Genomic DNA, 25596 nt, shown 5'->3' with positions numbered 1-25596 from the left:
GCAGCGTAGTCTTTACCTTAGTAGGTTCCCTGTAGAAAGAATAAAAAATAAAATTATTTGTCACATTATGTGACAAGTCATACTCAAGATTAGGCAGTATGGTCAAAAGACTATAGCCTGTACTCTAAGAATTAAAAAAATTACACTTGTCACCAGTGTTGCCAGAAGGTTACATTTCTTACATTTTTCGTTACTTTTGACCCTCTCGCGTAACATGTAAGTAATTTTTATATTTAAGACAATTTTCGTAACTTTTGAGAACAACGAGATTTGTAATATAAATTATTTATTATAATCAGTTTACGAACGCATTTCTATTCAACGCATCCAAATTGAACGCACCTAAAACTGGCGGGTCTAAAAAGTATTTCACTCCATATCACACTTAGGATGGCTCGCCTTGACAAAATTAAACGTATCTTGCATATACTAAAACTTGATTTTGCTTGAGTGTGCGCGCGCACTTTTTACTTCATGAGTCCCCGCGGTTTCGTAGCTACAGAAATGCTTGCCAAAAATGCGTAAATTAAAAAACAATAATGTAACTTTTGCAGCAAAAATGTAACATTTCAGGAAACGAAACGTAACTTACGACTCAAGGGCCCTGGCAACACTGCTTGTCACATAATTCTTGCCTGATTCTTGCTCAAAGAGAATTATAATATATATGCATATTTTTTAAAATAGCCTCTGACATTTGTTTTTATGTTTTTACTTATCTAATTTAATTACGTACATAATTATTTTATAAATAGGGATAAAAGGCATGATTAGTGTTTTGAAAACTTATTCTCCAGTGTCATCTAACTGAAAGTATCTTACAACAAAATTAATTTGAGGTTAGACCAAAAACAAATAGAGTGACTGTTTGAGAGTGACATACCCCTGTTCTTGCTTCATGCTTGTATTCAGTCGCATATAATAAAACACTTTGACTAAAATAGGTTTCTAGATAGCGAGCACATAAACATAAAGAAATTGGGATTAAAAGTACTAAATCACAACTATACATAAGAAAATGTAAGTATTCCAAAATTTTTATATAAAAATTTAAGCAAATCGGATTGCGTGAATATATATTGAGAGGCTGCAATATACCGCATATTGTACGGTTTCAAAACCAAAAACAATAAAAATAGCAGAATTTTCGCCAGATATCTTAGTGTTCTTTCATAATATGTTTAAATTCACACTCAAGATAAATTAAACAGAATTATTATAACCTCAAAATGAATAAGTGTAAAGAGAATACAACTATTACAAGAAAATATTTACAAATAGATTCATTTGAATCTGTTAATTAACAGTGATATTCTATTGACAGTGATAGATTAATGAATGAATATGTAAACCAAATTTATAGACTGCAAACTAAGTTATGTTAGTTCAACTCCTATAACTGAGAAAATTACACATTGAACATAGCTTACTGAACATATTTTGTGGTCTACACACGTGTAAAATAATATCTAAGGTTTGGGAGCTTTGCTTAAGTAGCTTACCTAGTTTGCTCTCTGCAACCTGCACTATATGCTTGTCTTTACCGTTACAGCTATCCTGTAACAATTTTACTTTATAATGTTTTGATAAATGATCACATTTCTTCCTATCGTCTACAACTAAAATGGCTGCCTATATGTCAGCGCCGTTCGTTACAAGCACTTACAACTTTATTCTCTTTTCTTAACTCCCCTACTCCTACTTACTTAACTTCAAATTTCCAATACCTTTACAATAGTCACAATAGGAACCTTGGCTAATCTAGCAATCTTCTCCTCAAATGCCCCCTCCCAGCTCTGACTTCACTCACTCTTCTTTCGCTATCCAATCTATTCTTTTATGGAATTCACTCCCAACCAAAATCAGATCGTTTACCACTTGGTTTGCCTTCAAGAAGAGAGTTCGACAGTTACTGCTGAATGAAGCGAAAGAGTCACTACCTTAACTTATAATTTTACATTATATTCTTTTGTATATATGTATATATTATATATATATTATGTATTTCTTTATAATATGTATTATATGGATTCTGTTAGTTGCTATGATACTTATATTGTGTTTATATTTATTATAGGTAGTTTTTTTATATATATATATTTTTATATACTTATTTTTTTTCTTCTCAGTGTCATATTACAGTGATGCACCTATCTTGATTATCTCTGCACCACCCTAAGGTTGACTAGTAGAGAATGCCTATGGCATTAAGTCCGCCTGTATACATTTGTATATTAAGTGCAATAAATAAATAAATTTATCTGAGTAACTTTGATTTTATTTCCAGAATTTATCAAGTTAACATGATGCAGCAAAAGAAACCTGTTAAAAATAAACAGATAAAAGCAGAGTTATCAAAAGAGCTAAACTTTCTTAAAGGATTGTTTTCTATAATGCATCTGCCTACACAGTCAAGAAGTAAGGAAAAGTGTTAATTCAATTACGAGTTGATAAAAATTCCTACAATAAAATATCATTTTTTATTTGAATGTAAAGTCAATTACATTATTTTAACTCTATGTTTTTAATTAACCATGTTAGTTATGAACCTTATGTGTCAATTATATTCAAAAGTTTTATAAAACCTCTGAAATTTATCTTGACTATTTAAAAATTGCATATCAATAACTTTGATGTGAATGGTAAAATTTTCAATTGTTTTTTTCAGATGAGGAGAATGTAGATTATGAAATTGTAGCTGATGATACAAAAAGTAATGATGATAAAGAGTTGCCAAAACGTGCCCGCAGTATAGCTGAGCTGGAAGAAAAGTTGGAAAAACTGAAATCTCAGAACAAATTCAACTTGAAAAACAAATTAGTAAAAAAGAGTTTGAGCAGTAAATTAAACAAAAAAATTAAGAAAAAGGAGAGAATGAATAAATCAAAAATAAAATCAATGAACATTAACACAAAACTAGAAAAAAAAGAAATGGATGTTGAGGAGAAACCTAAAGTTAATAATGCTATCAATGCCAAGCCTATTTTCAATAATGATGGTAAACTGGTATTCTCTAAATTTGACTTTGCAAATATTGGACACAGAGGTAAGCATAGGATCCATAATTATTTATTTGGATGTTTTTTAATTTCAATAGCCTTACAAATCCTCTTAGGCAAGAATCTGTGTTCTTTGGCAAAGGTTTGTGACTTATCTTGTCATTAAAAACATCTAAATTTAAAAGAAAACATGGCTGGAAGCTTGCAAAAGCCTGGTGTTCTGTTCTTTATTTCCTATATTAAATCAGATCCCAAAAGACTGGCTTCTTCCAGACTTCTAGACACTGCAAGCTCATTCTCCATAGACTGGACCGTCAACAGCTCAAAAATGAAAAATGAGAAAATATATATAATTGTAAAATATAGGTAGATGTTGTAATTTTGGCTTTACGCTTCCTTGAACATGAAGGCTGCAAAGTCTTCAAAACGCTTTGAGAAAATTATAATATAATAAGGTGATAAAATCTGAGAAATAGTTTTATTCAATGTCTAACATTTGTCAACCATTGTCCATTATTATTAGTGAATTTTAATGACAAATGTTTCTTATATTGTTTGAAAGTGGCATACTAAACTTTAAATATTTTCTTATAGACATTAACATTATATGTTATTTTAACCATCTATTTGGTGCTGAGTATTTTCAATATATAAAAATTATGTAGTAAACATTTTTATAATAAAAAAAAAGGTATAATTTAAGAAACCATATTCTTGGATGAAGTAAATGTGTGTATTAATTATTAAATAATGTAATATATTTGTATCAGGTAAAGAACATAAAACAGAAAAAGATCCCAAAAAAATACTAGAAAATCTAAAACAACAAAAAGAAAGACTTCAAAAACTAGAAGAAAAAGAAGATGGCGAAAAGGTTAAGGAAATTAAAGAAAAAATGGCATGGAAAACAATATTACAGAAAGCTGAAGGACAAAAAGTCAAAGACGATCCACTATTGTTGAAAAAGTCTATAAAGAAAATGGTTTGTACATATTTTATATTGCTATCCAAAAAAATATACAAGTGCCCTATATTTTTACTTACCTTGTTGAAAGAAAAACCTAGCTCACTTAATATGATAACATAGGTACTTACTATTTTTCTTGTGTTTCTTATTAATAATAGTAGATCAGTTTTTGTTATGTAAATGTACAAATTTGAATTATTTATGATCTTTTAACTATTAGTAGAAAGAAAATTAATCAGACTGAGATAGTAGGAAAAGAGCAGATGATCTTGAAACCCCTGAATAATAGATATTCCTAATTTATAGCCAAAACCATCTCGAAACACGCTAGCTCTCAGACAAAAAAAGCATTAATATCGGTCAATTTGTTTTTGAACTAAGATTGCCAGACAGAGACAACATCCATATTTTTCTGTCGGAGATTATAAATGGAACATCAGCCCTGGCAATCGTGTTTATAGAGCATAACTACTCACGTGTTTGGTTAAGATCTCTTGCTGAACTTGGCAATAATCTCAGCGGATAACAGACGTGCAGTAGACAAATACGAGTACACTGGCAAGCTTTAAGGTTTCCAAATTGATTGCTACTCGTTATATCCTTCGCTAATTGCTGATCTTCGATTCGATAGATAAATAAAAGAAATAAGCCAATAAAGCATGTCTTAAAAACTATTTCCTGATTGGTCTATTTTCGAGATTAGTTAAAAATTTGATTGAGATAGTTTATTTGAAATCGGCGCGGCGTTGTGAGGTGCCTCTGTTAATGATCTTCCTAGTATTTGGATTTCAATGTTCTATTAAATCAAAGAGGATTGAGTTTTCCTAGTCATTGGTTACTTCTACCCATTATCACATTTTTTTTTATACATTGCTGGAGTGTAAGTGTATAACTGAAATTTTTATTTTGCAGGAACAAAAAAAGAAACAAAGTAAGAAACAATGGGATAATAGAATCAGCAGTGTAGAGCAGAAGAAGGAGGATCGGCAGAAAAAGAGGAAAGAGAACATCATGAAAAAGAAAAAGGAGAAGAAATCTAAAATAGTCAAAGCAGCAGTCAAGAGAGGGCGTGTAGTAATATAAACAAATATACTATGTGACATATTAAAAGGACAAATAAACTTGTTTTATTAAAAATTGCGTTTATGTAAGTACATATTATAAAGAATGATTGAATATTGAGACAAACATGTCACTCGATGGATGGTAAGACACGCAATTCATTCGGCATCGAGACAACATTTGCGGATTTTCCGTTCATTCTAGTTCCTAGTCTATGCGTTTTTTTTTTATAGATACAGACCCCGCAGGCAACGCCGGGGGAAAAAAAGGGAATGGGACACCATGAGTTATACAAATTTGACTATGTGCCTAGGGCAATGATAAAATTTTATATTTAGTCATTGGCCTAGGGCCGCGACAGATGTCAAAGCACGGGCGTGCATTCCATGTGGACACTGAGCGCACAAGAATTGCCACGGGGGGGGGGGGGGGCAGTCTATGCAATATGCATTAGCTACGTAATACAGTCCAAATCAGAGCTGCTCTACTGGACGGTTCAATGCCTTAGTCCGCTACGATGAGCCTGGTGCAAGAAGGCAAACTTCCAATACGTCCGAAATATTTTTTTGGAAATTCTTAGGTGTGTAGGTTTCCTTACGATGTTTTCCATCACCGCCAACTGCACAATAATTGATGGCTTCCCCTTCTTTTGTCTCTTTCTCGAACCTCTTTTAATTGAAATTATTCATATCTGAATTTATTTCTGGGACACATTTAATAGGCTTAGTAGGTAAGTATAGGTTTATGAAAAAGGTTTATAAAAGAAACATCTATAAACAGAAAATGTAATTTATTGATGATAATAAGTCATGTTAGGCACTACTGTATTTGATTCAAAAAATGTTCCGAAATAATGTTCTGGCAAACGCTGAATGCCAGAAAGATAATAGTTTCCAATTTAGTTTTTTTTTATTTTTTATAAAATATAAACACGTTTTGGAATGGAATGGAAGGCGAAATAATACATTATTCGAATCAGGAGTAGAAAACACTGTTTTACAGTCTAATTTCTAAAAGATTAACTATATTCTACGTACCTAAAGAAATTTATATGAACACATTTTTTCTTATTCTAGGTGCATCCAAAGTTACACACCATGGTAAAAACTAAGATGACAAAATTATAATATATTTTACTAACATATACTTTCTGTTTAATATAATATCATACCAAATGTACGGTCGGTTAGAAAAGGGCCAGTCATTAGAAAGGATATCAGAAGGATTATGAAATGACGTGCTGCGTGAATTTCAATGTAACTTCTTGAGTAGTGGTTATAAGTAATATGTACAAATATAATTTCTTAACATTTCTTATAATTTCGTAATCCATCAATAATGTACATTCTGATACAAAAAAATACTGAAATCTAGTTATACGAATATAACATTAATATGGAAATTTACTGCGGCCTATACATGTGATTTACATTTATATACCCGGATATTTAAAAGAACCGACAATATTTTCAATTTCTACACATAAACATAAATCATTGCTGTATTTAATAAAGACAAAAGGCAGAAATTATTGCACTGATTGAAAACTTTTTGAAATATGCGAAGTTATTTGGTCATTTTCATGACATATGGGGCATTCCACGTGAAGCGGGCACGAAAAAAAACTCGATGTCTCAGATCTTCGTAATATTTGATTATGTTATACCTGTATATGTCCTCGATCCAGATACAAAATATTATTAAAGTATAAAGCCTGGTTAGCGAGTAAAAGGACTTTGAAGTTTTGACTGGCCGGCTGGTATACGCCACTTCGCATGCAATTATCAAGTTTTTAAATGTTACAATAAAATAAATAAAACAATGAAATAAATACTTCATTTAATGAGCTTTTTTATTGTATTTTTGGAAATTGAAAAATGATTTTTTTCTTTGAAAAAATGTGTTTGAAAGTTCAAACTTGAATTTCACAAAGTTGGCATATTTATATATTTTTATTTTTTTCTAAAAGTATAGATAATCCTGCGAAGTTTCATAATGGGCTGAGAAGTAGTTTAGGGCGGCGGTCGCCGAAGTAGTAAAACTTTCAATTAAACTAAATACTTTCGATCAGAGTATTTTATCATGTTTTGCATCGCGCTAACGATTCAATTACATCTGATTATAATATAAAAATATATTTATATTACTGACGGTGCACAACAACATTTTAAAAAGATTTAATTGTATTAACTTGTTATATTTCAAACAGGATTGTGGTAAAGATGCAGAATTTCATTTTCGTGCCACTTCACAAAATGAAAATGAAATTCTGCATCTTTACCACAATCCTGTTTGAAATATAACAAGTTAATACAATTAAATCTTTTTAAAATGTTGTTGTGCACCGTCAGTAATATAAATATGTTTTTTAATATTATAATCAGATGTAATTGAATCGTTAGAGCGATGCAAAACATGGTAACATACTCTGATCGAAAGTATTTAGTTTAATTGAAAGTTTTTACTACTTCGCTCTTTCTGGCGACCGCCGCGCTTCGGCACTGTAATCGGTCTAGCTCCTAAACTACTTCTCAGCCCATTATGAAACTTCGCAGGGATTATCTATACAATAGTAGCTATTTTTAGAAAAAAAATAAGAAATATATAAATATGCCAACTTTGTGAAATTCAAGTTTGAAACTTTCAAATACATTTTTTTCAAAGAAAAAAAATCATTTTTCAATTTCCAAAAATACAATAAAAAAGCTCATTAAATGAAGTATTTATTTCATTGCTTTATTTATTTTATTGTAACATTTAAAAACTTGATAATTGGATTCGAAGTGGCGTATACCAGCCGGCCAGTCAAAACTTCAAAGTCCTTTTACTCGCTAACCAGGCTTTATACTTTAATAATATTTTGTATCTGGATCGAGGACATATACGGGTATAAGATAATCAAATATTACGAAAATCTGAGACATCGAGTTTTTTTTCGTGCCCGCTTCACGTGGAATGCCCCATATGTTTATTTAAAAAAAAACACACACTGAATCCTATGTATTGCCGTAGCTATTAAAAATCGATTCAATATCCATATTGGGCTACGAATTTCCAACAATAGATTATTCAAACAAATCTTTTCAGGAGAATATTGTGAAATTTCGAAACCTGTGTAGAAAAAATATATGTATATTGAATATGAGTGGGAAGAAAGACCAAAATTATGGCCCTTAAGTATTTATAAAAATGGACACTTTATTAACAGCCGATATCATCGACCGAATTGCCCACTTCAGATCAATGAGTATAATCATAAACCAGTCAGGGGCCTTATTCTCTATCCCGCACGTTATTTTGACAGTGCGTAACAAGCACTTAAAACAACGCATCATGTTTAGGACTATAGAAATTTGGCTTACAGAATACCATTCCACGCACATTTCTCGAATATAACATGACACGGCCGCGTTACGCGTTTACACTATCATACAGAATAAGGGCCCAGCATGTCAAATATATTTTTTCTAATTGGTAAATTTTTGCTATTGATCTAAAGTTAGCAATTGGGTTGTTCATAAAAGTCGGCAGTAAATCTGGATATTGCAGCAATCATAAAACATATTTTTGATACAATTGTTGTTAACAGTTTGTGTATCAAAGTGTTAATTAAACATATAGTACTTTAACTTTCTTTATAGCACCTATTATTTGATAGATTGCCATAGGCCGTTTAGAGAGCCTGATATCCATTGCAGAGACATATTTAACAAAAAACGGTATTCAGAATACAAATCACTATAACATTTTATGAGCCTGGTTGGATACATTTATTAGAACAGGTATACTAACTTCTGGGAATTTTTAAGGTGGATTCCCTTATTTATATAGTGTATAATATTTAACACATCTATTTATCATATAATATATTCTAATCTATCTAAGCTACCTAAACCATAAAATAAAAAAATAATCCAGACCATTAGAAATGTTACAAAACAATAATAGTATGTATTAAATAGCAACAACTAATTTATCAATAAAAAGCCTCCAAATATTTTTCATTTCAAATAACATGTAAAATAAATAAAAAAATATGACAGACAAAACAGGTTTTAAAATGTAAAACTTCTATACTTTAAAATTAAAGTGTTATAGATAATATTATACATAGATATAAGTTTATCCTTAAATATATTTTTGCCACATCCATTATTTTTGCATGATCTTTTATGACAAAACTTTCATCGTTTTGATTTACTTTCATAAATTGCAGCATTATTTTTTGTGTATAACACATCTCATGTATAAATGTATAAGTATTACAAACAAGAACACAACAAATATTTCCATAGCCACAACATGCTCAAGGCTTTGCCAATGGATGATTGCACTTTATAAATGTAACTTATACTATCCAAGTATAAATTTAACACAAACAAATTCACTTATGCACAGTTAAACAAATTTAAAAATAAATATTCGAAATACACATGAATGTATTCATACTGGCATATCCACACAATCATTCAAGTTTTCATTAATTTATATTCTGCAAATATCTTAATATGTGGATATATTATAAGTTAAGCATACTGTAGCATTTGTTATAATTTTGTTGTAATGTAAGTAATAATGAAGAACTGCTGATGTATCATCAACAGTTGATGACTCAATATGATTGTGTGGATGAGGCAATGTTAACATGTTAGTCAGTTGTCTTTGGAGAATAAAGTACATCACAGCACTGGAAAATATTAGGTGCTGTCTGTACACTCCTCAGCCTGTATGTAAAACTTACAAAAGTTATAACTAAAATTTATGTTCTAAAAATTATAAAAATAATATAGTTCTTACAAAATTTTCGAAAATACAAAAAAAAAAAATATTTAAAAAATGTGTAATATATGTAATACTGCACTTTTATGTTTAATCTAAATCAGTCAACATATTGTTATAGATAAATCAAATAATAAAAAATATTCATTGTTTCACAAATGTACAATAAATTCTTGCATATTATGTGGTGTGGTACATAAGGCTATTAAATGTTCTTATAACACAGTTAAAACATAAAAATGAAACAATTTGAACATACACAGAGTGTTAAAACATTGTCCCCTAGATATTGGAATATGTTCAAATATGCATTTTGCTTATTCTAACATATTAACCTACAAACTAAAGCCTAAATTTAAATGGTAATAATAAAGCAAGTCGTGAGGCGGGATATTTGCATCAGTCTTGTGAAATCTTCAATTGTGAAAATCATTACTGTCATTTATCTATTTGGTAATCTTGTAAAAAGAAACAGTTTAATTTAATAATATTATATGTCATTTGGGTCAGAGTAATCAGTTGAGCTCTGATTTTAAAGAAGACAATGTTGCATCAAGTACTCTGCCTGCTGCATAGCCTGGTATATTAAGATATGCAGGTTTATCATGTCCACATAGGCCTGGTTGTTGGCAGCACCGGTTCATAGAAGTGCCTGTAGTGGCTGTTATGGCTTCGGTCTGGCTGCCGCTTGCTTCAGTCACTGTTCCTTGACAAATCATCTTATGATTTGTGAATTGTTCTAGTGAACGTAATTGCTCCCCACAGTTTTCACATTTCAGTTCTCTAGCATGGACTTTTTTATGGCTGTTAAGTGATCTTGAGTTGTCAAAAACTTTAGTGCACATGTCACAATATTTCAACACCTTTTCTCCAGTGCACACTACTTTATGATTGTTAAGCCTGTCAAGAGACATGTAACGTTTGTTGTTACACAGATCACACTTGAATTGTTTTTGAGGCACACGCCCCGTGTGCACCTGCATATGTTTACGCAAATTACTTTTATCTTTTATATATTTTGAACACACTGAACATTTATTTACATCTTTGCGTGTGTGGTTAGCATCTAAATGTCTTCTCAAATACGATTTTTTGTTAAAGGGCTCTAAGCAAATTTGACATCTGAACGGTTTTTGTGCCGGATGCACACCTGTCAAGTGTGTGTTAAATTCTAAAATGGTGGGATAGCTTTTCCTACAGTGTGGACAATGAAACAATTTACGGCAAACAGAGACACTTGAGTCACAGAATGGATCCGAGCAATCATCACAAAAAGAATCTATACCAGCTGGTGGAGTGGATGTACCTGCTTGGAAATGGTCAATCTCAGTTTGTAGAGGATCATGGTCGGGGGTTCCTGCCCCAGGAGGCTCTTGTTTCACTTTGGCGTGCTCACTACCTTCTTGAAAATCTTCTTGTGAGGGAACAGATCTTGAAGTGCTAGCAAGCATCCACCAGGGATTATAGTGCCACGCCCCCAGGCCCGACTGTGCGTTTTGTCCTTTGATATCAGCCGGTTTGGTTTGTGTTTCCGCATTAGAGTAGCCAGGAAAACTGGGCAGTTCCTGGTGCTTCGATCGCGCTGACTCGAATATACTGTGATGAGATATGAAATTTTCGTAATCGTTCGAGTCTAACTTTTTATCATTACGCTCACCTTGCTCTTTTTTAGACATATTTTAAGGTGTAACTCTGAAAAATAAATACAAATATTTTAGCCCTACGCGAAATCAAATATCGTACGAAAGTAAACAAACAACGCGACAATTGCGCGCCTGAATACAGCGCCATAGTTTGTACACATTTTTCCCAATCATTGTCGATATGAATGCTTTGGATACACTTAAACTATCTTATTTATTTGGTAATTAGGTAAAACATTTTACATTTATAACATAGAAAGTTGCAATAATAATTCTTATTTTTTTCTAATAAGTATAAACAAACAACTGTGCTGGAATATCACTGTCACAATTTTTGTATTAATAAACTCATTTACAAGTTTCAGTTAATAATAAAATGATTAAAAGAATGTTAATTGCATGGTCGTAATACATACTAAAATAGAATATTCCGTATAATTTCTACAAAATTATTTCATTGGACTCATTGGTAGCCAGCCATTTTGTTTGATTATTTTCTTTTTTTTTCTTTTAAATCATTATGCGACATTAGGCCTTTTTAGGTGTTTAGATTATCGGATCGGACTGGACATTTTGTCCATATAAATAGAGGATAGTGGATACTTGCTTCATACGTGAGTAGAATCATTTTGCGAATTAGTTACCGATTTATAAGACTGTTTTTTTTCTTATTTGGCGCATCATTAGCTCGTTAAAACCATTCGTGGAACCGTCGCAATGTGTAGGTATATATGATTTATAGCGAGTGTAAGAAATATGTATATTGTAAACTACTATTTCTATATAAAGTAAAGAAGAGTCATTCACATTGCGCCGCAATGATTCAATGGACCTCACAAATTTCAATCAACTAAGTATATTCTATAATAATTTGTCCCTTGGGTGAATAATTAGTTATTATATTTTTATAATACGTTATATACTAAGTAATAAACTAAAAAAAGGTTACAATTGATAAAACATTTTAATATTAACTTTAGTAAATTTGTAATCATTGTGTAATGAATGAATACCAAATAATTATGTACTATCAGGTACGTTTCTTCATTCATAAGCAAAAAGAGTGCGAGGTAAATCTGTAATGTACTTAATCATTTTTAACAAAAGCTTATCTCTTTTTCTTTCTCTTTTACAATAAGGGAATACGAATGAATTTATTTATAAATATGTGAGGCATCTTTCTTTCGGATTCTCAGGTCAGATGTAATATATCATTTACTCTCTAATGCAATTCCGGATGTATAAGTCCATCCTAAGTTATTGTCAATTTATCAAACATTATCTACATTTATACCTAAGACTAGGCAGTATGATCAATAGACTACAGCCTATTCTCTGGACGAATTAATAAGAAATCAAACAAGAAGAAGTATAAAAGAAGACAGACTAGGCTGTATGGCTAAGAGCCTTTGCCTTCTCCTTAAGGAGTAAATCAAACCAAAAAAAAAAAAAAAGAAATCAAATATTGACGTTTGTCCAAAGAGAACATGATTATAATATATATCCCGTCATGACTTGTCAAAATTTTATTTTCATATATGTACAGGTAGCTGAATGTTTGCCGCCAAACATTGACAGCTACGCGTGTGACGGAAAAATAACCTTATTATGTAGTATATAAGGTTATAATCCCGTGACACACGCAAATGTCATGTAGCTGTCTTGGCTCGCCGGCGAGCCACGAGAGACCAAGAGATATGGAAACGTTTGTCATATTTTGTCAACCTAACCTAGAAAAAAATGGCGGGAAACTGTGAATAAGCAAAGGCGCCCTTTTTGAATTATTTATTTTAAAAAAGCTTTTCTAGTATATTTTGTACATTAGCCTTCACATATTTATTAAATAAGTGTCTACATAAATAGTTAGTCCATCAAAATGGGCAGGAAGAGACGGAGAAAAGATGAACTTGAACCTCCGGATCCAGACCTATCGAGCTTCGGATCTTCAGACACGGATTCGTCGGAGTCTCTTGGAGCTGCAGGATCAAAACATAAAGATCCCAAAGACAAATATAAAATATACAAGGTAAAAGGGTACACACGTAAGTATCCCGAGGATACAAATCAAACCGAACTAATAGTCTTCCTTAACCACCTGGACGAGAACAAAGTATTCAGTGATAGGGATCGCATGGCCCTTTCAAAAGGTATACGGGAGCATGGAGTATCAGGTGTTATGCATTTGCGCTCCATCAATAAGTACAAGGTTGGAATAACATTTGATTTGCCTAACAATGCTAACATGTTCATTCAAAATAAAAAATTGCTCGACCAACTGTCTCTGAACGCAACTATACCCGCTAGAGATACAGAGGTCACTGGAGTTCTCACTTCGGTTCCTATCGATATGTCCAATAAACAGGTCTTTTCGTTGATTGGTAGTTCCAAAAACGTAGTGCAGGTCAGGCGCTTTATGCGCAGGGTGAAAGGGAACGACGGTGTGGTAAAATTTATTCCGACCCAGGCAGTGGCTGTAACCTTCGCCTCCACCATCCTCCCTAACTACATATATCTTGACTCGTGGCGACACGAGGTAAGTAAATATATTCCTCCCGTTAAGCAATGCCTTAAATGTTTGAAATATGGACATATTGCTAAATTCTGCCGTAATGCAGAAGTATGTTCGATTTGTATTTAAATATAATACAATGGAATGCCCAAAGTCTGAATAGTAACAAACATATATTTATTAATTTTCTTTATACACACAATATTCATATTGCTATAATCAGTGAAACTTGGTTAAAACCTGAACAAAATTTTAAAATTAAAAATTACAATGTTGAAAGGAATGATTGTGGTAACAAACACAATGGTGTTGCAATTATAATACATAAAAGCATTATTTATTCTAGAATTAACACCTATTTCGATAATTCCTTACAAAATGTATGTGTGAAAATAACAGTTAATAATAAAGATATATGTATAGTTAGTTTCTATAGTCCTTTAAACTCTAACCCAGTCTTCAGCAAAAACAATTTTGATACATTGGTTAAGTCTATTCCTAGTCCTTTCATATTTGCGGGCGATTTTAACGCTCATCACACTTGCTGGGGCTGTGGTTCCGACAGCCCGCGTGGTCGAAATATTCTAGAGGTTATTGAGGATAATAATTTGGTTCTCCTTAATGATGGGCAAGCAACGACTATCGGTTCTCCAACATGGCGACCCAATGCTTTGGATTTATCATTGGTATCTTCATCACTGGCTCTCAACTGTGACTGGTCTGTACATGATTGTCCTCTTGGTACTAGTTATCATATTCCTATAATCATAAAAGTAATGATTAGTCAACCCAACATTCACACTCAAGGAAATTGTTTTAATGCTGTACATTTGCCCATTTACCCAAATTACAAACTGGTGGATTGGCAAATGTATAGAAAAACAAGTTGATGTTTTATTAGTAGATTTTGTAATAGATGATACAACTCCTCTTGACTCATATCTCCTTTTTGCAAAATTTTGCGCACTGCAGCTGCGAATTCTATTCCCAATTGTAATAGATCATATTTGTATGAGAACTCAAATATTACAACTCATTCATGTCAGAGAAACAATAGGAAAAGCCCTACACTTCCGTGGTGGAATCAAAAGTGTACACAGGCTGTATCAAATTTCAAAACTGCATATATATCTTTCAAGAATAATCCCACACAGGAAACTTATTTACAGTTCAAAAGGCTTAGAGCAGTTAAAAACTAACTTTAAAAATAGAAAGGCGAAAAAGTTGGTTCTCTCTTTGTGAAACCTTTAATAGATGCACACCATTGTCTATCATATGGAAATTTATGCGAAAATTTAATAAAACCTATAATTTTAATAATCATGAAGATGACTTATGGGTATCTGATTTTTTAAAGAAATATACTCCGGACTCTGTACAATATAACTCAGAATTACTTTTTACCAATAATGTAAATACCAACAATAGCTTTCTCCTCAATCCTTTTACGATAAAAGAACTCATATCAGCTATCTCATCTCGTAGAGATTCTGCTTATGGTCTCGACGGAATGTCATATATTTTATTCAAAAAGCTCAGTGTTACAAGTTTAGAGATATTTTTACAAATCTTGAATCTTCTTTGGGATAATAACATAATACCACAAGACTGGAAAATGGATTGCCTTGTACCAATTTTAAAACCTGATAAGCCAAAGTTACACCCCGATTCTTATCGCCCTATAGCACTTACTTCTTGTGTTGGTAAATTATTTGAACAATTGCTTAAACATCGTTTAGAGTTCTATGTAGAAAAATATAATATATTACCTTCCAATCAATTTGGTTTTCGTAGAAATCGTTCTGCTAGAGAAAGCGTTTGCCAGTTACAGCTGGATATACAAAACTCTATATCTGCAAATGAAAACTTGGTCGGTGTATTCTTTGACATCGCAGGTGCTTTTAATAGTGTAAATATAGATATTCTATGCCTTGAGTTATTACAAATAGGGATTCCTGAAAAAATTATAAAGTGGATTAAAAATTTCTTAATGAACAGAGAAGTATTTACTAAATTTAATAGACACCTTTATGGTCCTAGACTTTCGTCAAAAGGAGTTTGTCAAGGGGGTATATTGTCGCCTTTAATATTCATATTGTATATCCGTAGACTAAATCTAACATTGGGCCCTTATGTTAAAAATTTACAATTCGCAGATGATTTGGTTGTTTATACATCTGGAACTAATGTATCACAAGTGGTTTCAACAATTAATGATGCATTAGCAAAACTGTACAACTATTTTTCTTACCTTGATCTCAGTGTGAATCCATCCAAGTCTAAAGTTATTGTATTTGGTAAACATTGTCACAGTACACCTGCTGTGCAATATAATAATTGTTTGTTACCCACTACATCTGAAGTGAAATTTTTGGGTGTCCATATTTCATATAATTTATCCTGGAATAATTATTTAAAACATATAATTAATAAGGCAAATAAAGCATGTAACATTTTAAAGTCCTTGTCTGGTTCATATTGGGGTTCTGACCCCAAAATTTTGTTGTTATTGTACAAATCGTTAGTTCGTAGTCATTTTGAATATGGTTTTTATTGCTTTGCTGCAGATGCTAGAATTGTAAATAGTTTAGATGTTTTGCAAAACAAGTGTTTGCGTATTATTACCGGGGCATTCAGAAGCACTCCCATAAATGCAATGCAAATAGAATGTAATGTCCCACCATTAAGTATTCGATTTAATTACTTGAAAGAAAGATTCATATTAAAACTTTTTAGTGTAACTAATAATAATCTTTTGGCCAACTTGTTGCATTCTGTTACTCAATTCTCCCTTAACCCTTTTCTTGGCAAGAAAAAAAATCTATGGAAAATCTTTTTTTTTTGTTTAATTCTGTTTTGAGCATAAATATTAATGATATAAAAAATGGAAAAAAAAATCCTGGGTATCTAGTTTTGAAGATATACAATGTATCCCACGAGATACATTGCCAAGTATCTGTACTTTTCCCCATATAAGCCAATGTATCCGAGTGGATACAATGCTCAAATAAAATAAAACGACAAATTACTTAAAAAACAATTATAATCAGAATGAAAAAAAAAATGCAAACTTAAACATACATCTATTCAGTTCCGGTTTGAAAAAATAAAAAGCAGTTTCTATTGGGCAGAAGACAAAGTCTTAGGCCGCATTTTGAACACATAACAGTGGTTTGTCCTTTAATGCATAACTTGCACCCCCTCTTGGTACTGAATATTGGGAAATGTCCAATCTGACATAAGGTGTGGTATAACAGGGGCTTTAATTGTTTTACCTGGAGTAGGCCCTGCCGCGTCTAATTCCTCTAATGAAGTCTCCTTTTTGTGCCTTCATATAAATTGGTTTGAACAGATATCATACCCAAGATATCATAGGTATAAAAGCATTTAAAATATTCTTATGGGGTTTTGGGTGCTTCTTCTGAAAACTTTTTGTCAAATATACCTGCACAGTGTTGATAGCTTTTGTTCGTCCACGTTAATTATAAGAGGTTTTAGCGGATAGGCTTTGGGCGTGTAATTACAAGCCTTAGTCGTTTAGATCGAAAAGACGACGCTACAGATGATGATTAGTTTGGTGTATGTGAAGAGGCTATATTTACACATATATAATGAACGGAAATAAAACGGATGTCGATGGCTGTGTAACAATTAGTGACGGCTGTTGAATCATTGGCGATGGCAAAAGTGGAGACCCAGTTACTGCTGCTTGAACAGGCGTAATTTCTTCATCGGACAATAAATTAAGATTTTCAAACGACGACAGTAACAAAGGCAGATTAGGCGATGAATAACTCTCCGACCTTGCTATGAAGACGGGGGCTATTTCACTATCTGAATCTGAAATCTCATCTAAGTCTGATTTTCGGCCGGACTTAGGTACTAAAGCAAAAATTTTTTTCGCTCGGTACCTTCGCCACGTCGGTTGTTCCATGGTATTCTGCGAAGAAAATATGCATTCACCACCAACATTAAGCATAAACACCGGCCTGTTATAATCTTCCTTGCAAAAATAGGGGTCCGGTAGTTGCACTTCTAGTATTCACACAAATATGATTAAAAGGACCATTGAGCAAACGTTTAGAAAAATGAGCAAGACTATAAACTACTTTTTTACAGCAATAACTCACACCATCAATGCATGCGGAGACACGTGCAAAGCTAATGCATGAATATCCCTATATATGGCAATGTGCATCATGAGATACATAACATGCATCACCTAATTCTGTTATTACTTGGTGGTGTGCACCTTGAGATACATGCAATAATAAGATTCGTTTTTTTATACAATAATGAACATATGGTGTGAAAACACATTTGATACACATGTTTACTTCGTAGAGAATATGAAAACAATCGCACTCCATAAATATCCGCATAGAATAAAAAAAAAATAACAATATACTTACCTCCTTGCATGGGATCGTGTCAATTCGGTAAACAGTTTTTGGATTCAAAATTTAACGGTACTACCAACATCATCATGCTAGATAAAAAATCGTTTTTTTTTTTTTTTTTTTTTTTTTATGGCTACAAGCACTATGTTGCTGTGCTACGCCAATGTCAATAAAGCTAGGGAAACATATTACAGGAAGGAAATTGGTTTCGGAATTAGGATTAAGGTGGTAGCTCAAGGTCCATTTTCATACATTTTGTTTCGGCTTTAATCTGGGTAACTAAACAAGTATTGGCAAGTAAAGAATTTAAATTCACGTCTAGTTAGTGATTAGTTCTCGCAGTTGAAAGAAAAACGTAAAAATAATTAATAATCATGGATATTTCGGCCTTTAAAATTTCATATGACGAATTTAAATTCTTTACTTGCCAATACTTGTTTAGTTACCCAGATTAAAGCCGAAACAAAATGTATGAAAATGGACCTTGAGCTACCACCTTAAGTCAGGAAAGTTGTCAAGATATAATATATTAATAATAATATTCGTCAATACAATATATTAATAAGTATATACAAACTATATTTTTATGTTATTATGTACAATAAATGAGGAAATAGCTTTATAAATATTTACATTAAATAAGAGGAGGGAAGAAATACAACAAGGAAAAGGAACACCAAAGGAAATGAGTTGACTTATAAAATGAGCATTATCAAAAAGCGGACAAGCGAAGAAGATATGATTGAGGTCACCCTCCTCTTCACCGCATTCACAAGTTCTACTACCAATAATACCAAGTCTAGCAAGGTGAGCTGGCGAACACACATGACCAAGCGCATTCTCATTAATATACTAGTAGATCGCTTACCAAGATTTAATTTGCAAAACCATGGCTTCTCCGGTATACCCAATTGGACTTTCGAATACAATTTGCCTTTTATCTGACTGCTTTCTTCCCAGCATTTTTCACAGGATTCCCTGAGAAAAGTACTCGGAAGTGCAGCCAGATCGTTGCAATAATTTATGTACGGATATACATCACCACTTGTTATCGCCTCATTAGCCAAAAGGTCGGCTTTTACATTTCCTTTTATATTAGCATGACCAGGGACCCAACATAAAACTACAATTACGTTTTTGGAAAGGCATTCTATGAGCTTTTCTCTTATATTCATTATCACAATTGAGTGGGATTTTGATTTGAAAGGAAATTTTTCAACGGCCTGAAGGGCACTATATGAATCTGAAAAAATAACAGTTTTACTAAGTCTAGCAATAAGAATAAATTCTAACGCTTTATATATTCCATAACATTCCCCTGTAAAGACTGAAGTTTCTGGAGGAAGCTTTATTTTTTGTATAATGTTATACTGAGTATGGTAAACGCCCACGCCCGTATAATCTGACAAAGAGTGTTTTGATGCGTCAGTGAATATGTGGTGAGAATCAGGCCATTTAATGCTTACTAATTCATTAAACTGAGTATTAGTGTTAGGGTGGTCTCTATCAACGCCCAAGGAATAACATATCACCGGCGAAAGCAAAAGTGATTTAAACCCAACCATAAAAATTGGGAGAGAAACTGATCTATAAGTGGGCGCTTGAAAACTTATAAATTTACGAAAACTTATAACTAAACAAGGAAGTGATTTTTCTTTCCACGATGAAGACGTTGCAATATATTGAGAAAGAGATTGAAGAATTGGAAAAAGAGCGTGATTAGAAAATTGCAAGGCTTTAAACAAAAATCTGTCTGACAAGTACTGTCTTCGCAATTTAAGAGGAGGTTCTACACACTCAACTTCTAGGGCGTTAATTGGACTGGATTTCATCGCACCAGCAATTATTCTAAGAGCCTTGTTCTGAATTACATCAAGTTTTTTGAACGCTGCTGAATTAGCCGGTTCCAAGATAAATGTACCATAGTCTAAAAGACTTCTAATTAATGCATTATATATAAGTCGTAAAGAAAACGGATGCGCCCCCCACCAAACACCTGTAAGACAACGTAAAATATTCAAGTTCCGTTCACATTTAGTAACTAAGTAATCACTATGTTGAGAACCTGTAAGTTTTGAGTCTAATAAAACACCAAGAAATTTCACTTCGGTCTTTACCGGAATCATAACATGTTTATATTTTACTTCTATTAAAGGACATTGGCGTTTTCTGGTAAACAAAACTAAACAGCTTTTAGAGGTTGAAAGATCTAATCCATTTAGAGTCATCCAGGACTCTAAATATCTCATAGCTGATGACATAGAGGAACAAGAACTAGAAGTAATTTTTTCTGATGTATAAAGAAGGAGGTCATCTGCATATTGTAGGATTTTTACGGAACTTTTAAAGCTGATTCCAGGTCATATGTGTAAATATTGTATAGTAAGGGACTTAGCACTGACCCCTGGGGTAGACCCCTACATACGGTTCTAGATAATTTGGTAGCATCATCTGGACAAATATGAATACATCGTTCTCTTATTAAATTTGTAATAAAATTAGATAGCATACCGGGGATGTTAAGATCATGCATTTTTTTGCTTAGAATGGAGGGAACGACATTGTCGTATGCTGAATTAATATCTAAAAATGTGGCAACCACTGATTTGCTCTCAGAAAAAGCTAGGCGGATATCGGACACAAAAATACTAATACTATCTATCGTGCTTTTGCCTTTTCGGAATCCATATTGGCTATCTGACAGAAGGCGGTTACCCTCGATATACCATTCCAATCGGTTTTTAACCATATGTTCAGCGAGTTTTAACAGTACGGAGGATAAAACTATTGGACGATAAGATGAGACCTGGCACGCAATTTTACCAGGTTTCAGAATAGGTAATTACAATTTGTGATCGCCATGAGGCAGGTATGTTACCAGTTATCATAATAGAATTAACAATGTTTAAAAAATAAAGTAATGCTGTTTCACTAAGATTACAAAAAAAAGAGTAGGGAATACCATCTTCACCTGGGGAAGAATCTTTGACGCTAGTTAAAACACCTTTTAGCTCTGATAGTGAAAATGGGGAGTTTAAGTCATCATCTATTTTCAGGACTGCGGATGGACAAAGTTGTTGTGGAACAGTAGGAGGAGCCAAATGATCTAAAATATCTTCTGTTAGGGAAGGCGAGAGTGAACAGACGGAATTATCACTAAAAGCTGATCGAAATCTTCGAATATTTCGCCAAACCATAGATGGACGAGTATCTGGGGAAATAGAATGACAAAATGATTTCCAACCTTCAGATTTTTTCTTTTGAAATAAATTTTTCGTCTGTTTAGAAATCAGTATGTAGTAATCAAAATTATCGAAGTCATGTTTTGACAGTAAGCCCTTTCGGCTTCTCTCCTTTTCTTTGCAGCTTCTGTACACTCTCGGTCCCACCATGGTGGAGAAGGAATTCTACTGTTCTTGGTGCTTTTAATGGGAAATATCTCATCCGCAACCTCCGTCATTACTTTAGCGAGAGCCACAGAACACACTGTTTCGTTATTATTTTCTATGTCAGGAAGATTTGAAATTTTTTTATCAAGTCGTTTTTATATTCATTCCAATCTACATCTTTTAATATATATTTTAAACGTGGTGACCGCGAAACAGAAGGCTTTTGCTATGAGGAAAGCTAATCAGAATTGGTAGGTGATCGCTCCCATAAGAATAAGAGAGAGTTTCCCAAGTAAGAGAAGAAGCTAGGCTCGGTGAACTAATGGCTAAATCTACGGCACTTTGACCTTCATCAGGGTTGGTACGGCGGGTAGGAGAACCTGAGTTTATAATACAAAGATTATGAGAATCGATAATATCAACAAGGTCTCTTCCACAAGTTTTAGTTGTAGAACAACCCCATGACTCATGATGAGAATTAAAATCTCCTAACATTAAAAATGGTTTAGGTAAAATAGAAATAATGTTGTTTATTTCTCTAAATATAGAAGGACACGGACGCGGGATATAAATAGATACAAAACAAATATTATTAACAATGGATGCTATTATGGAAAAATCATTATGGTGAGATGGTAAGTCAAACTGGGAAAAATTAAGGGACTTTTTGATGAGTATGGCAACACCGCCATACCCATCGGCTCTATCTTCCCTGAGACAGGAATAACCAGGAATTTTAAAACAAAATTCCGGTTTTAACCACGTCTCACATAGAGCTATAACACAAGGGTTAAATTTGTTAATAAGATAAATTAAATCAGATTTGTTCTTCACTACGCTTCTGCAGTTCCATTGTAGTACTTTGCCTAAGTGAGCCATTGTTAAATATGTCAGTTATTATTTTCAATAAAGGGGCAACGTTGGACGGTAAAATTGTTTGTGACAGTGATGAAACTAAAGCTATAATAATATCAGCCACCGATTGTGGTTCTGGCAGGGTACCAGTTTTAGGAAGTGCACACCCATCAGCATAAGTGTGAGAGTTGAAATCACCCACAAGAGCTTGGTGGGCTGCACGATCATAACCTTGTATCGATTTAGGCGGAGAACGGGGCTTCAGAAAAACAGTTTTTTTATAAGAGTTACTGTGCAATGGTTGAGTGGCTGGAGTTTTGATATCTTGGCTGTTGGCTACAAAAGAAGATGGGGGTGTAAACTTTAATGTGTCAGCATATGATTTTGTCACCGGAGGATGTATCTTTGATGCTTCTGAGTATGAAACGCAATTTTGGGCCATATACTTTTTTATATTTGTCTGCCTACTGGCTTCTGGACAAACCTTGCTAATTGCAATATGGGGGCCGCCACAAAGACAACAATAACTATTATCTTGGTCGCAATCACAAGATGTACCAGTATGCCCTTGCCCACATTTATAGCACCTTGGTTTAGATCTGCATGTATCTTTAGTGTGTCCATACCGGCAACAATTGTAGCATTGAATTGACGGGATAAATGTATAGTTCTACTTTGAGGGAATTAAAACACATAAATACTCTTGTGGGAAGGACCTGACCATCAAAAGTAAGCACTATAGTCTGGGATGGTTTCCAAGTAGCAGAGCCATCCACTATTGTTTTAAAATTTAAGCGTCTTACTTTTATTATGTCACCACAACCTAATGGAACCCTAATATTTTCTTTTATTTCTTCTACAGACATGTCCACCGGTACACCTCTTACGAGCCCCATCCTGGTAACATTAAAAGATGGAATAAAAGCTTCATAACCTTTTCCAATAAGGCATGATGTTTTAAGAAAGAATTTGCAGCTGAGTGACTTGTGAATGCCATTGAAATTTTGTTGCGACCGATACGCTTCAAACTGCCTTGTACTATGTTTGGCACCTGGTTTTTATACAAAAATCTGCCAAAGCATATTGGATGCAAATTAAGATCCTGTGTTACCTCTCCTGTACTAGACCTAGCAACATGAATGATAAATGGTGAAGCATCCAATGCAGTATATTCTTTTCTAATACTATCAGATATATTGGGAGGTAACTGGGAGGCCTGAGATGGAAGAACTTGTGTATGCGGTGCTATAAGAGGTGATGGATTTTCAGTGATTTTTTCGTCACTGTCTTCACAACGACATCCACTTCTACCTGAATCTACAGCCATTGCATTTTTGCGTTTTTTTTTATTACATGTTTTGCACACCTTATTTAATCGTATGCGCTTTCTTTTATTTGTATTGGAAATTGAACAATCTGTGTCTATGCTTGAAGCAGTTTCTATTGTTACAAAATGTGATGGTTGGGGAACATCACCCCAGGATCTGGGGGCTCGTCCATCCCCAACCCCCAACTAAATATTAATAAAATATACACTTACCAATAGTTGTTTTCTATATACACTACACTACAATTAAATAAATAATGAAAAAATATATACAATTTACAACTTAACTGACTAAATTTCTGAATAAAAATAATTATTTTCAATTTAAGATGAAAAAAGACACCCGCCAAATTCAAAGGTTTCCCGCGCTTTTTCCTAAAAAATCGTTTGGAATCATGCAAAATATAAATTGTTATGTGAGGTTTCATTTCATTCAGTTTATTTTCGAGACAAGCATTTTTTAAAGTTGACTGTATCTGACGAGATACATTGTCAAGAAAAGGGTTAAACCAATTTATATTTTACAAGGTCTTCAAGAGTTCATGAGCTTTATTAAAAACATGAACATTTATCAATCAAAACACATTTTGCCTTGCTATGAAGGATCTTACATTAGTAAGTTTCCATCTATTGATATAATTTTAAATCAAAAAAAGGACCTGCCCTCGAAAGAAGAAGTAAACAATATGCTTTTAAAATTTTCAGACCATAAATTTATATATACTGATGGCTCCAAAAATGATAGGGCTGTGTCTTTTGCCATATATGAGCCCTCATCAAATATAGGTATCGGTAAAAAAATTAATAAAGCTGCTAGTATCTTCACAGCTGAAGCTGTCGCCATTTTCAGTGCTTTAAAACACATAAAAAATTGTAATTCTGACCATACTAAATGGATAATAGTTAGTGATAGCAGGAGTGTATTAGAAAATCTTGCAAATAATCAATTTCATGCTAACACTAATTATGTCATTTATTTAATAAAAGAACTATGGGTCGAACTGTCCAAATTAAATACAGTAGTTCGTTTTGTTTGGGTTCCTTCACATATTGGCGTCATAGGAAATGAAAGGGCAGATTACCTGGCCAAAAAAATTGTTGAGTTACAAGAATTAATTCCTAATTCCAATATTGATATGACTGTATCCATACCACACACAGACGCTGTTAGTTTCTTAAAACAGCGTATGTGTCAAGCATGGGGGAGACATTCATATCAATACACACACCATGAAAATAAAGGAAACTGGTTTGCTAGTATGGATGTCCAAATAAACTCCACTCCTTGGTTTTGCAAGAAAAATAATTTTATCAATAGAAAATTTTAATTTCATCGTATTAAAATGGCTAATTCTCCCTATTGCGAATATTGTCAATCACAAAAAATTCAATCACTACATCACATTTTCTTCGAATGTTCATCTTTCAACATTCAGCGCCTTGTGTTGGCGGATGAGCTTTTAAAAATCTATAAGAAGCCTAACCGGGTCCCGCAATGTTTAAAAGAGTTGCTTAAGAATGCCTCAACTTATGTTTACTTGTATAAATTTATAAAAGACACTGTAAATGATATTTAGTTGTTTTTTGTTTGTTTCGTTGAAATTTCTATTACGTAGTAATATTGTAAATATTGTTATTAAGTCTTACTTGTTAACTATTTTACAGG

General features: G+C 33.1%; 2 protein-coding genes and 1 long non-coding RNA gene across 3 annotated transcripts; 2 read left to right on the top strand and 1 right to left on the bottom strand.

Moving 5' to 3' along the window:
* The first annotated feature begins 623 nt into the window (after positions 1 to 623).
* On the top strand, positions 624 to 5103 carry LOC115441885 (surfeit locus protein 6 homolog). The gene is made up of 5 exons (XM_037444679.1): positions 624 to 1020; positions 2288 to 2418; positions 2669 to 3046; positions 3770 to 3981; positions 4879 to 5103. The coding sequence occupies exons 2-5, from the start codon at positions 2304 to 2306 to the stop codon at positions 5047 to 5049; spliced, it is 876 nt and encodes a 291-aa protein (XP_037300576.1). The 5' UTR covers positions 624 to 1020; positions 2288 to 2303; the 3' UTR covers positions 5050 to 5103.
* Positions 5104 to 9828: 4725 nt separating this feature from the next.
* On the bottom strand, positions 9829 to 12010 carry LOC115441883 (zinc finger protein 62). The gene is made up of 2 exons (XM_030166800.2): positions 11867 to 12010; positions 9829 to 11499 (listed from the first exon to the last, which is right to left on the bottom strand). The coding sequence occupies exon 2, from the start codon at positions 11481 to 11483 to the stop codon at positions 10323 to 10325; it is 1161 nt and encodes a 386-aa protein (XP_030022660.1). The 5' UTR covers positions 11484 to 11499; positions 11867 to 12010; the 3' UTR covers positions 9829 to 10322.
* Positions 12011 to 23257: 11247 nt separating this feature from the next.
* LOC119190939 lies at positions 23258 to 23983 on the top strand. The gene is made up of 2 exons (XR_005113296.1): positions 23258 to 23332; positions 23466 to 23983. It is a non-coding gene; the product is annotated as an uncharacterized LOC119190939 (long non-coding RNA).
* The last annotated feature ends 1613 nt before the right edge of the window (positions 23984 to 25596 follow it).

The sequence above is a fragment of the Manduca sexta genome, chromosome 28, assembly GCF_014839805.1.
Source record: "Manduca sexta isolate Smith_Timp_Sample1 chromosome 28, JHU_Msex_v1.0, whole genome shotgun sequence".
NCBI lineage: Eukaryota > Metazoa > Arthropoda > Insecta > Lepidoptera > Sphingidae > Manduca > Manduca sexta.
Note: the sequence above shows the minus strand (reverse complement) of the source record. Positions and strands in the feature narration are given on the sequence as shown.